Source organism: Leptopilina boulardi, unplaced genomic scaffold (genome assembly GCF_019393585.1).
Source record: "Leptopilina boulardi isolate dan_hultmark-lab unplaced genomic scaffold, ZJU_Lbou_2.1 LbouV2_278, whole genome shotgun sequence".
NCBI classification, from domain to species: Eukaryota; Metazoa; Arthropoda; class Insecta; order Hymenoptera; family Figitidae; genus Leptopilina; species Leptopilina boulardi.
Genome location: NW_026137838.1, coordinates 1106623 through 1128202, shown reverse-complemented (window position 1 = coordinate 1128202; position 21580 = coordinate 1106623). Strand labels below are relative to the sequence as shown.

At 27.7% G+C, this 21580-nt stretch overlaps 1 protein-coding gene across 1 annotated transcript in view; it reads left to right on the top strand.

Annotated features, from left to right (window-relative positions):
• Positions 1-21580, top strand: part of LOC127282025 (protein Fe65 homolog) — a 138193-nt gene that overhangs the window by 82049 nt on the left and 34564 nt on the right. The window contains exon 3 of the mRNA XM_051306096.1: positions 1790-2105. Coding sequence (XP_051162053.1) covers positions 1790-2105 — 316 coding nt within the window. The remainder of the gene's footprint in view (positions 1-1789; positions 2106-21580) is intronic.

The window sequence follows — 21580 nt, the reverse complement described above, 5'->3', positions numbered from 1 at the left end:
GAAAAAGATGTAAAAGAGCTTATAGAAATTCGGACCAATGTAGTTTTGGACAAATGAAATTTTAAACAAATGTACTTTCGGCCAAAAGTAAATTCGGACGAATGTACTTTCAGCCAAAAGAAAATTCGGACAAAAGAAAAATTGGACAAATATACTTTCAGCCAAAAGAAAATTCAGACAAATGTACTTCCAGATAAAAGAAAATTCGGACAAATGTACTTTCAGCCAAAAGAAAATTTGGACGAATGTACTTTCGACCAAAAGAAAATTTGGACAAATGTACTTTTGGACAAAAGAAAATTCGGACAAATGTACTTTCAGCCAAAAGAAAATTTGGACAAAAGAAAATTCGGACAAATGTACTTTCAGACAAAAGAAAATTCGGACAAATGTACTTTCAGCTAAAAGAAAATTCGGACAAATATACTTTCGGCCAAAAGAAAATTCGGACAAATGTACTTTCAGACAAAAAAAAATCGGACAAATGTACTCTCAGCCAAAAGTCAATTCGGACGAATGTACTTTCGGCCAAAAGAAAATTTGGACAAATTTACTTTTGGACAAAAGAAAATTCGGATAAATAAAGTTTCGGTCAAATGCAATTTCGGACAAATGAAATTAAATTGTTCAGCCAACATTTACTTTAAATACATTTCAAAATAATTTTTTTTTAATTTAATAAAAATTATTTTTCTCTTAAAATATGAATTAAGTTTTTGTTTCTTGCAATTAGTTGTTTTTTTTGGGAGGAATTCTTTTTTTTTAACTGCGTTTCATTTGGCGAATGGGAATCAATACAAAGGCCCCTGTATAAACAGACAGAAATCCAAGAAAGAAATTGTGAATAGAGAAGGATGGAAGGGAAAGAGGCCAAGGAGATTCGACTTAAGTAGACTTGTACACGTTTTAGCCGCAGTTCTCTGTGTAGAAACACACATCGTGCCTGCAATACCGAAAGAGAAAAGAAGAAAACGTGCGCCTACAAAAGGGTTTCTGTTTTTTTTTTTTTTTTTTTTTTTTATTATTTTTCACGTTGCCCTATTCGCGATACCGAACGAGGGTGATTTTCCCGGCAACATGAACGCCAACACGTCGTTATGGACGTACTTTGCCGCTACCTGCATAGTGTCGTGTTCGCCGCCTTTTTCATTCTAAGAATCATAAGTGAGTTTTCTCTCCTGTGAAAAAAAGTCCAAGTGTTTTGAGAAGAAAAAGGGGAAAATAATGAATATATGAAATTTAATTAATTAATATTTAATTTGAATTGTACCTGTGAAAAAAATTCGCTAATCTCGCGCTAAACTGGCTGAAACAGGGAAGTCGATTTAGGGCCTAATCAGAATCTGATGTGTCCTCGATCGGGCTAAAATGGGACTTCTTCCGTAACCCAATCAGATTTTCATACAGTCATGGGCCTTCCTATTTTTAGCCCGATTAAAATCGATCAAAACCGGGGCCCGATCAGGGCCTGGTGCGGCCCAGGCCAGAGCCTGATTGGCGAATTTCTTCACGACTAATTTACTAAGAAATTTTCCAGACGGATTGTTTATCCATTAATTATGAAATAATTATATTATTAATTATTTAGTAATTATATTATTAATTTTTAAGTTAATATATATAATTAAAATAACGTAAGGTCCGTTCTTCCGTGGAGCGTCACATATAATATATTTGTCATATATTTTTTTCTATTATATAAGTTTCTAAATTTTGGTATTAAATAATGTTTAATTATTATTTTTTTTTTGCAAAAAATTTATAACAAAAATGGAAATTTTTGTTTTAGAAAATGGCCTCCTCTCGTTTGAAAATCCAAATTATCATTTGGATCCAGCGCGTTTGGACGATGCAATAAATAGCAATGACAATGGCAGTACATTGTACGATGAACTCTATCAAGGAATTGTCACAAGTGGTGGTAGAAGTGGTGAAGTGACGGGTGGTGGTGGAGGTGGTGGTGGTGTCGTCACCAGAGTGCAAACTCGAAGAACCTATGCATCATTGGATCTTGGTAGCATGGGCGTTGATGTCACACAAGGTCCAATATCAAAAAGTTCTGTCAACGAAGCAATTCCCAAAAAAACGGACAATCATATCTTGGGGTGAGTTTTTACAAATTATAAAATCATTTCTTTTTTTTTTTTAAGGATTTCGTGGCCCGGGTCAAAAAACCTTTCATAGTTTCGCTTTAGCGTCCGCCCGTCCGTCCGTCTGTCGTACACTCGTAAGATTGCTATGGTAATCGTTACCATAGCAACCGTTTCATGACAACCGTTACCTTAGCAACCGTTTCCATAGGAGCCATTTCCATAGAAACCGTTTCTATGACAATAGTTAACATAACAACCGTTACTATAGCAACCGTTACCATAGCAACAGTTACCATGGTAACAGTTATTATAGTAACAGTTACCATAGCAATATTTATTATAGCAACCGTTACCATAGCAACAGTTATTAAAGCAATAGTTACTATAGCAACAGTTACCATAGCAACAGTTATTATAGCAACAGTTACCATAGCAATAGTTATTATAGCAACAGTTACCATAGCAATAGTTATTATAGCAACAGTTACTATAGCAACAGTTACCATAGCAACAGTTATTATACCAACAGTTACCATAGCAATAGTTATTATAGCAACAGTTAACATAGCAACAGTTACTACAGCAACAGTTACTATAGCAACAGTTACCATAGCAACCGTTACCATAGCAAAAGTTACTATAGCAAAATTTACTACAGCAATAGTTATTATAGCGACAGTTACTACAGCAATAGTTATTATAGCAACAGTTACCATAGCAACAGTTATTATACCAACAGTTACCATAGCAATAGTTACTATAGCAACAGTTAACATAGCAACAGTTACCATAGCAACCGTTACCATATAGCAAAAGTTACTATAGCAAAATTTACTACAGCAATAGTTATTATAGCGACAGTTACTACAGCAATAGTTATTATAGCAACAGTTACCATAGCAACAGTTAACATAGCAACAGTTACCATAGCAACCGTTACCATAGCAAAAGTTACTATAGCAAAATTTACTACAGCAATAGTTATTATAGCGACAGTTACTACAGCAATAGTTATTATAGCAACAGTTACCATAGCAACAGTTATTATACCAACAGTTACCATAGCAATAGTTATTATAGCAACAGTTACTATAGCAACAGTTAACATAGCAACAGTTACCATAGCAACCGTTACCATATAGCAAAAGTTACTATAGCAAAATTTACTACAGCAATAGTTATTATAGCGACAGTTACTACAGCAATAGTTATTATAGCAACAGTTACCATAGCAACAGTTATTATACCAACAGTTACCATAGCAATAGTTATTATAGCAACAGTTACTATAGCAACAGTTAACATAGCAACAGTTACCATAGCAACCGTTACCATATAGCAAAAGTTACTATAGCAAAATTTACTACAGCAATAGTTATTATAGCGACAGTTACTACAGCAATAGTTATTATAGCAACAGTTACCATAGCAACAGTTATTATACCAACAGTTACCATAGCAATAGTTATTATAGCAACAGTTACTATAGCAACAGTTAACATAGCAACAGTTACCATAGCAATCGTTACCATATAGCAAAAGTTACTATAGCAAAATTTACTACAGCAATAGTTATTATAGCGACAGTTACTACAGCAATAGTTATTATAGCAACAGTTACTATAGCAACAGTTACCATAGCAACCGTTACCATAGCAAAAGTTACTATAGCAAAATTTACTACAGCAATAGTTATTATAGCGACAGTTACTACAGCAATAGTTATTATAGCAACAGTTACCATAGCAACAGTTATTATACCAACAGTTACCATAGCAATAGTTATTATAGCAACAGTTACTATAGCAACAGTTAACATAGCAACAGTTACCATAGCAATCGTTACCATATAGCAAAAGTTACTATAGCAAAATTTACTACAGCAATAGTTATTATAGCGACAGTTACTACAGCAATAGTTATTATAGCAACAGTTACTATAGCAACCGTTACCATAGCAAAAGTTACTATAGCAACATTTACCATAGCAATAGTTATTATAGGAACGGTTACTATAAAAACTGTTTCCATAGCAACCAATACCATGGCAACTATTGCCATAGCAACCATTTCCGTAACAACTCTTTCTATAGCAACCGTTTCCATGACCATTTTTTCATTAGCAACGGTAATATTGCTGCAATATTGTGTCAAATATGTAGTTCTATTTGGGTTTTTATTTTTTTTAACATAATTATCAATTTCAATTTTAATTTTTTTCTAAATTGAAAAGAACATTTTTATCAATTTTTTCTTTGAGATTCTTAGAATTTGAAATTTTTTTTTCAAATCTAAATTGCTTGCGATTGACTTTGGGTGTAATTTATGTATTGCTTGTGGATATTTTTCTTCCTCTAACAAAGTAATCGAATACGGTCTCGAATATGGTTATTTGATCTGTTTTATATTTCTGCTTTGAATTTCTTTTCGGATATATATATATATATATATATATATATATATATATGTATGGGTGTCAAAGGAATAGGCTTGTACAAAAGGGTGGGGGAAGTATTGATTTTCGATGGAAGATCTCGTCTTTTTTTCTCATTCCATTTCTTGGTTTGTCTCGCTCTTTTTCTTTTATCTGTAAAAAAATATACTGACACTCGATAAAAAAAAAAACTTACAGGTCGAACTTGATCGTGATACCGTATAAAATTTCAATAAATCTGACCCGCGCGCTAGCGATGAAACTTATGGCCAAATACTTCGTATAGTATTAAGGACAGTTATTCCTTTCACAAAGGAAAATTAAGGAGATCGATTATAATTTGTAAATTTCGATTTATTTTTAAATATCGTTTTATTCGTTGAAATTTTTTTTTATTCCTCTCGACAAAATAAATTTTTTTTTTTAATACAAAAATTAAAATATTTTTTATTAAAAATTTATTTTTCGTTTTCCTTTTTCTTTTTGCCAAAGTAAGAAGGGAAAATCCAGTAATTTTCATTTAAAAGTTGTTTGAAAGCAATTCTCCGCGGCTATTTTTTTTATTCTCGAGAATATAAATAGATATCTATCCATCGTCTGGTGGAACTTAATAGAAATTGGTTTGGAAAATCCGAGCAAGTATAAAAATGCAATTAAGAAAATGTCGGTCGACTTAAACGAGACCTCAACTATATAATGGAGAGGAATTTCACTGAGACATTTCTTTGGAAACTTATTTCTATCATTAAATTTCCATGTATATAGGAATTGAAAAAAAATAATCTAATCACTTTTGGTGCGGTATTTTTAATAAAAGGAAAACAATGTCGCTATATAAACAACCTTAAATTGATCGTTAAATATCATTTTCCGTCAATTTCCGGTTGATCTTTATTTATATAGAAATATATATATTTATAGCGAATACGGAAACATGAAGGGTGCATGAGAATTTAATGAGATTGATTATATTTTTTTTTTTTTGTTGTTGTCTCGAGGAAAATGAAATTTCTATGTTACGTCAGTCCATCGATAATGAATTTGCTTCCCAACAGGAGAAATTGAATTTTCATGAAGGCATTGTGATGTAGACGAAGCCATTATCGAGGATTCCTGAATTAACTTCGTTAGCTTATACGAGTCAGTAACATTACATCGTTATGTCCTCTCGACTGATAGTTGTCCTTCTGACAGTAGAGGAAACTTGCTTCTCGACTGATGTATATAATATATATATATATATATATATATATATATTAATTGAGACGATTCAAACCTCGGAGAAATTCAAACACGCGCTCTCTCCTTGACATAATATATATATGCAAACGTTTTGAAGGGTGAGCGAAATCAGGATCTAATATATAAGCATTTCCTATGTACCGTAAATTTTAACAAAAATCCAAAACGTGGAACTCATTTTTTGAAATTTTTTTGCTTTTGACAAAATTAATAGAAAATAAATTAAATAATTTTTTACAAATATATTTATAAATATAATATAATATATAATATATTTTTAAATTTAAAGAATAGTAGAAAATTTAATTTTTGAAAATTAAAAAAAATTTAATTTCTACTACACTGAGAAAAATGTTTAGTATCATCTACCAAAGTTTGGTTCTCTCTACCAAATTTTTTATTTGATATATGTGCAACTAATCCGTTTGGTTCGGGCTACTAAATTTTTTCGTTGAATCATTTTGTTCGGTCTACCAAATTTTTTGTTTTGCACAACTAACTTATTGTTTTTAAGCAAACAAAAAATTTAGTTAAATGAAAATTTTTTTTTTGTTTTCTCAACCAACTTATTTTTTTGTTTCACCCTTTTCTCTTTATATAACCTACCTATGCCTACTTAAATTAATTTCTATCGCGGAAAAAACCTAACACTGCTGGGGCTCGAACCCTCAGACTACGCAACGCTAGTCGAGAACGCTGACCACTACTCTACGAATCCTACTAACAATTTGAGATTAAATCATTTTCACAATGTATAAAAGCTGGAAAAAAACTTTCGTTCTTGTAACAAGTTTTATTTATTTATTTTCACTACACAAACTTTTTTTTTAAAAAAATGTCTGAAAAACATAAAAACTTCAACACTGAAACTTCACGACGCGAACGACATATGGTTAATGTTGACATCCCGTGAATGGGAAGCGACGCCATATTTACGAGAAGAGCGCGTGCGCAATACAGCATGTCAGCTATTTAGTACTGGGAACCAAACTATTTAGTTCCTAAACATGAAAGCTTCAAATATATTTTTTGGTAGAGCCAACTAAACTTCCCGATTTATTGCCACTTTCTATTCTGTTGTGACAACCATATTTTAGTAACGCCAACTAAAAAAGCTCAACTAAATTATATTCTTATTATTACGAAATTATTTTTCTCAGTGTACTAATACGTTTTTAATTCAATAATTATACTATTATAAGTAGTGCAAATAAATATTTGGTCAGACATTTTTTTACCGAATTCTTATTAACATTCAAGTAGTATAAACAATATTTTTTTTAAACTTTTATTAATAGTCAGGCGATAAAAAGAGACTAAAAAAATTACCTTGTCTGACAAAATTTAGTTTATACTACTTAAAAGTTGAATGAGCTTTGGAAAATATACTTTGTCCGATCAAATATAATTTATACTACTTAAAAAATATTTAAAAATTTATATGTGTATTGAGGTTACTATAAAATATTTTTCTGACCAAATATTGATTTTACTACTTAACATTGATAATAAAAAGATGGAAAAATACTATGGCTGACCAAATACTGTTTGTACTACTTAATTTTTTAACGAACGATTGTTAAAATACTTTGTCTGACAAAATTTAGTTTATACTACTTAAAAGTTGAATGAGCTTTGGAAAATATACTTTGTCTGATCAAATATAATTTATACTACTTAAAAAAATATTTAAAAATTTATATGTGTATTGAGGTTACTATAAAATATTTTTCTGACCAAATATTGATTTTACTACGTAAAATTGATAATAAAAAGATGGAAAAATACTATGGCTGACCAAATACTGTTTGTACTACTTAATTTTTTAACGAACGATTGATAAAATACTTTTGTCTGGCCAAATATAGTTTATTATTATATTAAGCCAGACTGAGTATGTTTTTTAAACTTTCCTCAATTTTTTAGTAGTATAAAGAATATATTTTACAAAACTCCCTAAGTTGTATTCACTATATTTAGGCAGATTTTATTTTATACCAAATTCTTTAAGTAGAATAAAGTATATTTGGGCAGACAGTAAATTACCAAACGCTATTTGAACTTTTAAGTAGTAGAAACTTTATTCGATCAGACAAAGTATTTTACCAAAAGGACAATAACACTAATACTAATTTATAATATAATTATAAATTTATTATTATTGTAATTATAATATTATTTATAATTATACATTTATAAGTATTATTATCATTATTTATAATTAGTTATAATTATTATAATTATTATTTATAATTATAGTTATTGAATAAAAAATAATTAGTAGAAATTAATACCCCCCTCCCTTAAATAAAGACCAAAAAAAAACAGAATATTTTTCTTTTTTAATTGAATACAAATTATTAAAAGCGTTTAAATTTTATATTTACATCATAAATAATTTTGTTTGTGAATATCTTAAAGAATTTATATGTAATATTAAATTATAAATATAAATAACATGACTCTTGAAATATAGGCAAAATTCGCGAAATTCAAACGAAGCAAAGTTTCTATATACAGTGAATAATTGAATTCCCCGTGGCACTGGGAATAATTGAGATTCAATGAGGATGAGTTCAATGTTCGAACATTTACTCGAAAACAGAAACAGTCTGTAATACTGTACTTTACGCGCTCAATACTATGGCTGTGAATCTAATTTCAACTATAATGGGACATAATGTTTCGAATTACTTGCATTAGTTTCTGTTTAGCTTTTTCCTACTCTCTCTCTCTCTCTCTCTCTATATATATATATAGAGAATACATGTATAGATTTCCAATTTTGCTGTGTGTTCATTAAGCTAGAGATATTTTAGGTTTGTGTGTGTCCTCCTTTTCTGAAAATAGCCTCTTTTTAAAGGGTTCTAATTACTTCATAAAAAAAGGTAGAAGTTTCTTCGATGCTATGTATTTTTATGGTGTTATTATTTTTTAGGAGCTCTATTTTTTAACGGAAGTGTTGGGAATTTTTTTTTTAAATTAAGAACCTCTTTTAGAATATTTTCAAAGAATTTATTTTTAAATTTACTGTTTCATTTATTTTTTTATTTAGCTTTTCGCTGATTTGTTTATTTTTTTAATTATTTTTTTTTTGTTTATTTATTTTCGATATTAAACATCTTTTCAGTTTTCATTTTGTGATTTAACAAGTAATTAAATTTTGAACATTTATTGAAAACACATTTAAATAAAACGAAAAAAAAAACTTTTATGAAATACATTTTGTTGGAAAGAATTTTCAATGTAGTTGAATTCCACAAGGGGAAGTGTAATAACATTGAGGGAAGAACGAACTCTTTGCAAACTAAATTTGTGGATGAAGGAAATCGTGTAGATGATAGGGAAAAATAGTATAAAAAAAAAAATTCTTTATATTGGGCCAATCAGTTTGTTCGTGGTATTCCCGCTTTGAATCTGCGCGGATATTAGACGATTCGGTGAAAAAGGATGGGTCGACACTCGCATATTCCCAACAATCTAAACTTCAGTCAAAGTTTAGTTCCACTTTTCCATTTCTGCGTCAATTTCTCTCGTCGAGATTTTTCATTTTTCTTCTCTCTCTCTCTCACTCTTTTGCACAAACGTGATATACTTTGTTATGCAAGGCAGAGAATTTTTCTTTTTTTTTTCTTGTAAAAGAAAAAAATTTCTCTACTTTTCAAAATTATTGTAAAATAGTTAATTTTATCACATAAAAATAAATTTAAAAAAAAATATTTTTTTTTCTCGAAACGACAAAATTAGTTTGAAAAAAGTTCTTTGTTGACAAAAAAAAAAAAAGTTTTCCTTTTTTGACATTAAATAAAATGAAATATTGCGATTTTTCTGGGTCAATTTTGTAAAAGTTTGTTTACCCTCGTTTTTTTTTACCTGTGACAAAAAAAAATCTTGTTTCTCGCTACAAACGCAATATCGAGAGGAAAGAGAATTTTCATCGAAATGTATTACACGAAGCTCGTTTGGTAGACAGAAGGAAAGAAGAAGGATAGAGTAAAAAAAAGGAAGAAAAGAATAAAGAAGGAAGACTTTCCTATTTCTTTCATGTCTTCCGAAAGCTGAATTCCCAGTCTCGAGAAACCGCGAAGTCTGAACCGATCGATGAATAATTGCTTCACTGGCGTAGATCCAATGAATTTTTTTTTTTTTTTTTTTTTTTTTCGTCGAACGAGGAAATTCGTAGCTTATGACCAATAACGACTACCTTTAGACTCTATATCTTATAACGGGAAAAATTGCCCGGAAACTGTTTATTTTTTGAAAGCAAATATTCTTTCGATGAGAAAAATTTATGCTGCAGAGGAAAAATTAATTATTTTTTATAGAATTTTATTAATTTTAGAAAATAATTGTTTAACGAAAATCTGAATGTTAATTTTTTGAAAAATAATTGTTCCTATTTTATTTATTTATTGTTTTTTATAATTAATTTATTATTTAGTTGTTATTTATTTATTATTTTTTTTATATAAATTCTTAGTGTAAATAGAAAGTATAAAAAAGTAAATATTTAAAGAAATAACATAATAGAAAAAAAAATGATAAAAATTTTATTGAAAATGAAAAATCAAATAGAAAAAAAAAATATCAAGCACAAATTAGATGTAAAATACAGATGGAAAATAGAAATGACAAAAATAACGAGAAATCAATAATAGAAAAAAAAAACCAAAAGATCTGAAAGTCAATCCATCATGTTGATTAAGAAACGTGCGACTGAAAATATTGGAAAATATAAAAGCTATATATATATATATATATGTGCGACTATACTAAATGTAAGTGAAAAACGGAGTGGAAAAGCTGAAGTATATAAATACGAGGTGGTTTCTCAAGGGTAATCGAGCCTTCAACTCTGATGGAGATTGATACGACTCGTATTAATCTATCCTTGTCTGTTCATCCGTTGTATAGAGGACGGAAGAAATGTCCTAACCGTGTTTTTCACCTGAAAAATAATTTAGATATATTACATTCCCAAAGCGTTACTGTAAACATCAAAATAATTACTTTTTATTAAAAGGAAAAAAATTTAGGTCACTATTTTTATTTCTATTTTTTTTTAAATATTCTATTTAATTTGAAATATAGAATAAATAACCAAGAAAAATCAAATTAAAAAAAAAATTTTTAATACACTCGAACTCGTCTTACTGAGACACTCGTTGTGTCCCAATAACACGAGTTTCAGTGTAGTAAAAAAAAGTAAATTAGAAATAAAAAAATAATGGTTTAAATTTTCATTAAGTCAATTTTTGTTATTGAGACAAAAAAAAAGTTTGTAACCCTTTTTTTTTTGCTTCAAAGTGAAATGTTTGTGTCAGTGTAAATTTCTGCTGTTTTTTTTTCGTTAGATTCGAGCTATAATTCAATCGTTAAATCCAAACTTTTACATAAGCAGTAAAAAGAGTTTTCTCGAGATTTTTGCTCTCTGTTTTTTTTCCTCTCTTTTTTTTTCCTAGCCATTCTTTCAGGGTGTACTTCGTAAAATATAATCTTCTTATCCCAGCGACCCGATAACCTCGTTGGAAACTCCTGAAGTGCTGCGCAAAAGTAAACCTCTCTCACCGTTCGTTTTCATTGTTCACTTGTATATATATGTATACTTGATTCTTAAAATCTTGGATTGCAATTCTTCTTTATACTTAGGTATTTCAATTCTTCTTCTTTTATATATTTTTGTAAATATATCGGAAAAAACGAATATATTTTAAATTCGAAAATATAATCTTTAAAAATTAAATTTCGGAAAAGATTAAAAAAAAAAACATTGAGAAAAATGGTTTAAGGTTTCTTAATCCATTAACATAACCTCAAACTGAATAACAAAAAATTGTATTGATTGTCCGTCCGTCCGTCGTAAACTCGTATGGTTGCAATGGTAACAGTTATCATAGCAACCGTTATCATAAAAACTGTTACCATAGCAACCGTTTCCCTGATAACCGTTACCATAGCAACGGTTTTTTCATGATAACCGTTACCATAGCAACCGTCCTTTTCGATAGCAACCGTTTCCATGCCAACCGTTACCATAGCAACTGTTTCCACGACAACCGTTACCATAGCAACCGTTCTTTTCGATAGCAACCGTTTCCATGTCAACCGTTACCTTAGAAACTGTTTCCATGACAACCGTTACCTTAGCAACCGTTTCCATAGCAACCGTTTATATGACAATAGTTACCATAACAACCGTTACTATAGTAACCGTTACCATAGCAACAGTTACTATAGCAACTGTTACCATAGCAATAGTTATTATATCAACAGTTACTATAGCAACAGTTACCATAGCAACTGTTACCATAGCAACCGTTTCCATAGCAACGGTTTTTTTCATGATAACCGTTACCATAGCAACCGTTCTTTTCGATAGCAACCGTTTCCATGCCAACCGTTACCATAGCAACTATTTCCATGACAACCGTTACCGTAACAACCGTTTTTTTTCCATAACAACCGTTTCCACGACAACCGTTACCTTAGCAACCGTTTCCATAGCAACCGTTTATATGACAATAGTTACCATAACAACCGTTACTATAGTAACCGTTACCATAGCAACAGTTACCATGGTAACAGTTATTATAGCAACAGTTACTATAGCAACTGTTACCATAGCAATAGTTATTATATCAACAGTTACTATAGCAACAGTTACCATAGCAACTGTTTCCATAACAACCGTTTCCACGACAACCGTTACCATAGCAACCGTTTTTTTCCCTTAGCAACGGTAATATTAATTTTGGTTTTTCTTTTTGTTTTCTTTTTTTACATTTTATTTATTTTTTGTGTATTTTGTTTTTTTTTGTTTTTATTTTCTTTTTGTTTCTTTTTATTTTTTTCTGTTTAGAATATCGTTGGGAATAGGAAAAATTTATTTGAATATTTCAGTAGGATAAATTTTTTTTTTCATCCCTCTTTTCGCAGAGAAATTGAGAGAAATTGAGAGAGAGAGAGAGAGAGAGGGGGGGGGCAGGGGTCCCTTTCGGACTGCATTGAATTCGTAAATGGACTACGTGATCCGGAAGTGAAAACAGAATGCGTTTCTCATTTTTGGTTGAGACTTATCGAAATCGTTTTGGACTCAGCGTTTCCTTGAAATGTCCATTTTGGCGCATAATCGTGCGAGTTTACAAAGCACTATAGGTCGTAAGGGCGAGAATCTCCGGATGTCTTTCGATAACGGACTTTTAGTCCCCGGATATAGGAAACATAAACCCATAAGAAACGACGTTGAACGGTCCAAGAATAGGAAGTGAAAAGACGATTTCATGTTGATATTCATCTTAACGATATCTTCAATGTCTCTCTATAACAGAACACGATACATTCGATTTCTCTTCTTACAAGTTGTAATTCTTTGCAAAAAGAAATCAATTCTAGTCTTATCGTATTTTTTTTTCTTTGTTTTTTTCCTGTAGTGTCTTGAGTAGTATGAAGAATATTCGGTCAGACGGGAAAATTTTGCTTTGATACTTTTATTCAACTATTAAGTAGTATAAACTGTATTCGATCAGACAGGAACATTTTTGTGATTGTTTTAATAATCTCCTAAGTAGTATAAACTGTATTAGGTCAGACAAAGTATTTTTACATAAGTTTATTTAGGTATTCAGTAGTATAAACTATTTTTGGTCAGACATAATATTTTTCCAAAGGCACACTGAAGTTTCAAGTAGTATAAACCACATTTGGTCAGACATATTTTCCAAAAAATTTCATTGAATTTTCTAAGTAGTATAAAATATATTTAGTCAGACACAATACTTTTCTATGAAAATTTCAAGTAGTTTAAACTACATCTGATCAGACGGGATATTTGCCTATCAAATTTTTAAAGTAGTATAAACTATATTTAGTCAGACACAATACTTTTCTATCAAAATTTCAAGTAGTTTAAACTTCATTTAGTCAGACAAAGTATTTTTGTATAGGCCTAGTTAACTATTCAGTAGTACAAACTATTTTTGGTCAGACAGAGTATTTTTTCCAAAAGTTTATTGCATTTTTCAGTAGTATAAACTACATTTGATCAGACGGGATATTTGCCTATCAAATTTTTAATATAAACTGTATTTTGTAAGACAGAGTATTTTTGCATAAGTCCACTGAACTATTTAGTAGTATAAACTATTTTTGGTCAGACTGTGTATTTTTCTAAAAGCTCATTGAATTTTTAAGTGATATAAAACATATTTTGTCAGACATGATATTTTCCAAAAATATCATTCAACTTTTAAGTAGTATAAATTTTATTTATATCGGACAGATTATTTTTCGAAAAGCTTGTTGAATTTTTTAAGTAGTATAAACTATATTTAGTGAGTCTGTGTATTTTTCGAAAGGGACAATAAATTTTAAGTGGAACAAACTATATTTTGCCAGACAGAATTCTATTTAAGTGACGTTGAACTCTCGTATGTAGTATAGACAATTTTTGGTCAGACAATGTTTTACTAAACGTCTTTAATTAAAATATAAATAAAATATAAAAGAAAAAATATTAAGTAGTAATAAAAATAATAATAATTATTATTACTATTATTATTACTATTATTATTACTACAAATACTACTACTAGTACTACTATTATTAGTATTAAAATATAAAAGCATATTTAGTCATACTGTAATTTACCAAATACCTGGCAAACTTTTAAGTAGTATAAACTTAATTCGGTCAGACATTTTGTATATTTGAATAAGTTTATTTAATATTCTTCTTTAGTGTTAAATCTTGCGAATGATATTTGTAAAAAATATGGAAATAGTTTGAAAATAATGAAAGGCGTTAAAATTGTAGGTATATTGCGAACTTTTGTTTGCTAAATATGGATAGACGTAAATTCTGTTATTGTATATCTTTCGAAATAGCCACTACAAGTGTTTTCATTGTGCCAAGGATGATGATGTGGATAGGAAGTGATTTCAAGTGTGTATACGATCAAGAACATCTTCTACAAACTTTAAGCTTAATGAATATTCATAAGCGCTTCCCAAAACAAAGGATGTCGAGTGGAGAATATACTAAAGACCTAAAGACCGGAATTTAATACCTCTACTAGATATATATAAATATATAAAATGTGAATTCGACTTCTTTTGATAACAATCGATTCAAACTGTAATTATATATTTTCAAAATTTTTATTTTATTAAACGTATATAAAACGAATAAAATACCATATTATATAATATAAAATATATAATATATAATATGGTATATATTAATATACTAGAAAATTTAAAAAATTTCTAATAATAGCAAAAATTCTAAATATAGAAAATTTTTTATATTATTTTCTTTATATATTTTTTTGATAAAATATATAAAATAGATTATCGCAATATATATGTATATCGAACAGATTATTATAATAATCCTTATTATCAATGTTTGATAATAATGTTCGACATAATTGCATTTTCAGACTCGATTTAGTGGCATTATTGATCTAAAATCTTTGTCGTAATCTATTACATAATCCTATATGTTAAAATTTTCTTCATTATATGAAAGAGGCTATATTCGCTGTGAATTGAGATAAAATTTTTAAAAGCATTTTTCGAATCCAAAGAACAGCGTCGAATATTTCATTATCATAATCCATTAATACCATCAACCTTCGATCGTTCAATTTTTTTCAAACGCGATATGTTATCTAAATGTTGGAAATATTTTTTCTACTTATGAAGACAGATAACGAAAAAAAAATCTGAAATCCATTTAAAAGATATTTTTTTTTATCGTGAATTAAATCAGTTATTATTTGATAATTAGAGGAATTATTGAATTGCGTTTAAATTGAAATTCTAATTGATTGTAGTGGGTGTTTTTTTTTAATTAATTAGTGTATTAATTAATATAAAATATTAATTTTTGATAGAATAAATAAAATAATAAAAAAATCCGTAACATATTAACGTATGTAGTACATTTTAATATCGTATTAAAAACTATTTTGTGTATATATAAAATTCGCTTCCATCGAATTTTTGGGGAATTTTATTTATTTCTTTTGGTTTTTTTGGTAAAAATTAAAAAATTTCTATAAACAAAAAAATATCTAATGTTATTTTTTATGTTTCTCTCTTTGAAATCAATTTATGTTTGTTCCCATTTCTCAAACCCTGATATGTATTCGTCCAGCATTTGCTTATAAATGCCAAGCGTTTGATGGACATATGTCAAACTATAATCTTCTTATATGTCACATGAAATATTCAACTCGCTCCTCACGTCACTATGACGAAGATTTTACTTCGTCAAGTTTAATATATCCATGTTCTTGAAAAAAAAATTGATGTTCTGTTTTTAAAATATGATGTTTAGAAAAAATAAACTTATAAAATTAATTATGTAATAACAATACTATTATAATTATTATATTATAATTATTGTTATTATTATAATAATTATATTCAACTATTATATTTAAAATTTAATAAATTACACTTTAAATATTTAATTTCTTATAACAATAAATCAAAATATTAATTAGACGTACGTAATTTGTAACATAAAATACAAGCAATAATTTTAGTCGGTAAATTTGAATTGTTGGTATATATATATACAATTCAGTGAAATAATTTTAGAGAACGTTATTTGAAAACTTAATTAAAGTACCAGTCGTAAAATTTCACATAAATCGATCTTAATGTGAGTAAATAAATTCTTCCTCCAAAGGCAAAACAAGACACTTTATTTTTCTCCAACGATTAATTATAAAAGTTCTGTTTCGATTAGTATTTAACAATTCATTATAATTGATTTTGTAATTTATTTATATGTACTTGTAAATTTATTATTTACATTTAATTTCCTGGTGGAATTTTATTGAATCAGGAAATGTGTTAAATTTTCCAAATAGTAAAGTTAATTAAACAAATACAGAAAAAAATTAATTAAAATTTTATTAATTACGCATATTTAAAAAAAATTACCGTAATTATTTTAATTTTCGAGTAGTGCAAACTATTAGGTATTTAAATACAGAAATTATTATATTAATGAAAATAAATAAATTAATTAGTAAAAATAAAAATTAATTAATTGAAATAAAAATTATTTAGTACAAGTAAATATTTATTTGATAATAGTCAAAGAAACGATTATTTGAATCAAATAAATTTTTTTCAGTAGCACAGAAAATTAAAAGGCATTAAAATAAGCTGCAACGCTTATTATTTTAATCTAAGTTTGATTATTTTAATCCATTTTTTGGTATTAAAATAAGCAAAATTGGATTAAAATAATAGCAGCTTATTTTAATACCTTATAATTTTCTGTGATACTAATTCAGGGGACAATGAGAAAGCATTTTCAATGACATAATATATTTTTGTTATATATGTAAAATATTTTTTATGATTGTTTCAATAAAAAATTCAATTTGTGATTTTCATTCTATAATGAAATTCCTAGTTGATGTCTACCATCGGGCGAGTTTCAATTTCATGCAAATTGAGGATGAGCGTGTGTTAGTGAAAAACGAGGTACAAAAGATACTTGTCAAACTCCAATAAAAATATAAATAATAAGAAATAAAATAAATAAATGAAAAATAAAAAATAAAATAAAGAAATAAAATAAATAAAAAATAAAATAAAGAAATAAATAAAAAATAAAAAATAAAATAAAAAAATAAATAAAGAATAAAAAATAAACTAAAGAAATAAATAAAAAATAATAAAAAAATATATACAAAATATATTTAATTAATAAAATATTTAAAAATTATTTAAAAAAACGAATTTGAGAAAATAACACAGATTTTAAATTTGAAATTATAGGATTTTGGTAATAAAAAAAAAAAATTTCTAATTTACGACATAAAAAAAATATGTCTAATCATTTTTTTGTAGATATTTTTTTACTACCCTTTTTTTTTGCTCCAATTTTTTTTTTCAATTTCTTTTTGTGCACCAAGCACAGACCACGTAAACACTCGATAAATCTTATTACAGCGGTTCTGTTTTCGCAATTTTCTTTCTCTTTCTTTTTTTTTTTTTTTTTTTCTTCTTTCGGTTTCTCTCTGTCTCTTTTTCTCGCATTTCTTCTCTCTCACACTATATATATACTGCTGTTATAATATAGGCGAAAGCCGAGCGGCTTATTTTACAACATTTAAATACTCGTTAGCTGGTTCAAACCGGTGAAAACTTCTCATTCCACTCTCGTGAGCGCGAGATCCATTGTAACACGCGCGCGGAAAACGAAATTTTCTGGCAGAGCATTGTTCTCCTTTATTAAAATTTAATTCCATGCGATTTAACGAAGCCCATTGCTAAAAATGTTGCCATTTCTTTTTTTTTTTTAGCTCTATATATAAAAAAAATTTTTTTTACCTTATTCTCAATTTTCGATATTATTAAATCACTTGCGAATCTCAATTAAAAAATAAAGAAATTAAATTAAAAAAAAAAAGTCTTTTATTGAAGCTGACGCGCACGGTGGTTACTTTTGTTGAGTTGTGTGTAATTGCAATTAGGTGCCTTATAGTTGCAAGTGCGTTTTCGTTGGTCTGACGAGAAACTTACTTTACTACTCAAGAAACTTGGATGTGAAACTGAGCTAATTTCATTCTTGTGTGGTAAAACCTTTGTTGCTTTCATTGTCACTTTATGTCTGGGAAATTCTCACAATGTCCCTTGTAGAAACTCTTTAATTCGTTTATACATAAAGGAAACATAATTTTTTGTTGTTATAATAATAACCATCAGTGAAAAGAATAACAAACAGAATAGGAAAATTTATTTACTTTTCGAAATTGAAATTTATGGAATAATTTTTTAAAATAAAATATAATAATAACCCACTTGGAAAGATTCTCCGGAAAGTGCCCCCTGGAGGTTCTATCAGAATTTCACCGGAACTTCCAACGTAATTCCGTCGGAATTCCATTGGACAATTCACAATTTCAACAATTTCCGATGGGATTCCGACGTAATTCTGACGGAATTCCGATTAATTTTTTTTCCAAATAAGAGTCCTAATTCCGTCGGAATCCCATCAGAAATTCTTTAGAATTCTTTTCCAAAGAATTTCCGACATAATTCTGACGGAATTCCAATTAATTTTTTTCCAAATTTTTAGAGTCCTAATTCCGTCGGAATTCCGTCAGAATCCCATCAGAATCCCATCAGAAATTCTTTAGAATTCTTTTCCAAAGAATTTCCTATGGGATTCCGACGTAATTCTGACGGAATTTCGATTAATTTTTTTTTCAAATTTTTAGAGTTCTAATTCCGTCGGAATTCTAAAGAATTTCTGATGGGATTTCGACGGAATTAGGACTCTAAAAATTTGGAAAAAAATTAATCGGAATTCCGTCAGAATTACGTCGGAATCCCATCGGAAATTCTTTGGAATTCCAACGGAATTACGTTGGAAGTTTCGGCGGAATTCTGATAGAACCTCCAGGGGGCATTTTCCGGGAAATCTTTCCAAGTGGGAAATAAAATATATATTAAATAATAAAAAATATTAAGAATATAAAATAATAATAATATAAATAATTATAACTAATATAATAATTATATTAATTATTATATTATAATATAATAATTAATAATAATAATTTTAGAATAATGACAAAAAAATAATAGTGTATTCGATTTTTTGTCATGAATGTAATTAGCGTGAAGGTAAATTTTTTTTTTGCACAAGTTAATATATATTATATGATTTAATGAACTTCAAATAATAATTCCGATTGTATGATAATACAATGAAATTATTTATAAAGCAGTTATCATTTTTAATGTGTGAGATTTATATTTATATATCCCTTTAAAAAGTAAATTTTTTTTTTTTTCGTAAGAAATTCTATCGATTTTCTCGTAGGTTTATTATATTTTAGAATGAATCCAAGCGTTAAGGTCATGAGGTTAAAGGCAGCAAAAAGGGCGTTAACTTGATAAAATTTAATCACTTTGACCTTGAAGTAAATTTAATTTAACTCCCAAAACAAAGGAATACTGTTTTTTTAATGAAAAATTTTCATTCTTAATTTTTTATAACTAATTCTAAATTTCTTAAGTAATTTCGAATTTTTATTAATTAGTTCTGAATTTATTAAGTAAATTTTGAATTTTTATTAATTAGTTCTGAATTTATTAAGTAAATTTTGAATTTTTATTAATTAGTTCTGAATTTATTAAGTAATTTTTGAATTTTTATTAATTAGTTCTGAATTTATTAAGTAATTTTTGAATTTTTATTAATTAGTTCTGAATTTATTAAGTAATTTTTGAATTTTTATTAATTAGTTCTGAATTTATTAACTAATTTTCTATTTTTCCTATTCTATTATAATATTTTTATTTATTTAAATTTATAAGAGTTTTTTTAATTTAATTTTTTTTCTCTATTGGAAATTTAGTGTTTTATGTGTGTGAGAGAGAAACTAATTTTTTTTTCTTTTTTTTTTGCAAAAGTTTAATGACTCTTTTATTAACAAGAACGATAAATAAACGTAATGTGAGAATTGTTCATTTTGTGCGTGACACACTTTATCGCATATTTCTTTCAAAACATTCTTTTATATATATTAGAGAGAGAATCGCATATAACGAATGCTATGTAACGCTCGTGTACTTTGCTCGTTAGTCGGTTTATTAATTAAGAGTTAAATTTCTACCCCTATATATATAACTAACCTTAAGGGAATTTGTCTTTTCCAAAAGAGGTAAAGAAGAAAATATCAGACTCGGTATTTATAATATATAATATATCTCGCGAATTACGTCGCTATTTTAATAGGATCATTAAAAGCTTCCTTCAAAAAAAAGTGATATTCGTTATTTTTTTTTTCATGAATTTGTCGCATATTACAAGAACGAGAGCTTTTTTAATATCATTATTTTTTATTTTTCCTTATTTATAATAGTTTCTGTTATTTTTGTTTCTGAAAAGCAAATCTCGAAAAAATTTCTATAGAAGCAATTTTTTTATAAAAAAAAAAATTTCTTAGAAAAAATTTTCTTTTTGTTCTAAAAAAAATGATTTTTAAAATTATTTCTTTGCTCAGAGGAAATAATTATTTAGATAAAAAAAATAAATTTTAGTATTACTAAATTGAAAAAAAAATTAAACCAAAAATAGATTATTTTAAATTTTTTAAGTATTAATTTAATCTGCAATGCATATTAATACTGGCACCAAAATATTTTATTCGCGTTTATTTGAGACAAAATTTATTTTGAAGAAAATAAAAATATATTTGTCTCAGAGCCTATATATAACAAGTATTTATTTGTATTTTGAATAAAAATATTTATTTAGCACGAATAAAATTTAATTTAGGACATATAAAATTTTTATTTAGCACAAATAAAATTTTTATCAAGCACAAAAAAAATTTTATTTATCGCAAATTAAATTTTTCATTAAATTCAAATAAAATTTATTTGAAAGCACTAAATTATTATTAAATTGACACAAATAAATATTTGTTTGACTTCTTTTCACACTGCTACTGTGAATTATAAAAAAATGGATTTTTGAATAAATGTACGTGGAAAAAAAGACGAGTAGAATAATAAAATTAAAAATCGAAACCAAAGGAGTGGAACAATATATTGTTAATAAAAAAAAAAAAGCCATAGAGAAAAAAAAGCTTTTGGACTATATGAACGAATTAATTCCAGAAGGTTGCGATCAAAAGCGCGGTCGACTCAACGTCCGCTAACTAATATAGTACGTGCCAGCACAATGAAGTAAATATCGATCTCAATTCTGCCCGAGTACTTACCGCCCACTTTGGGGTTACCCTTATAGCGATTTACCGTTCCAGCTT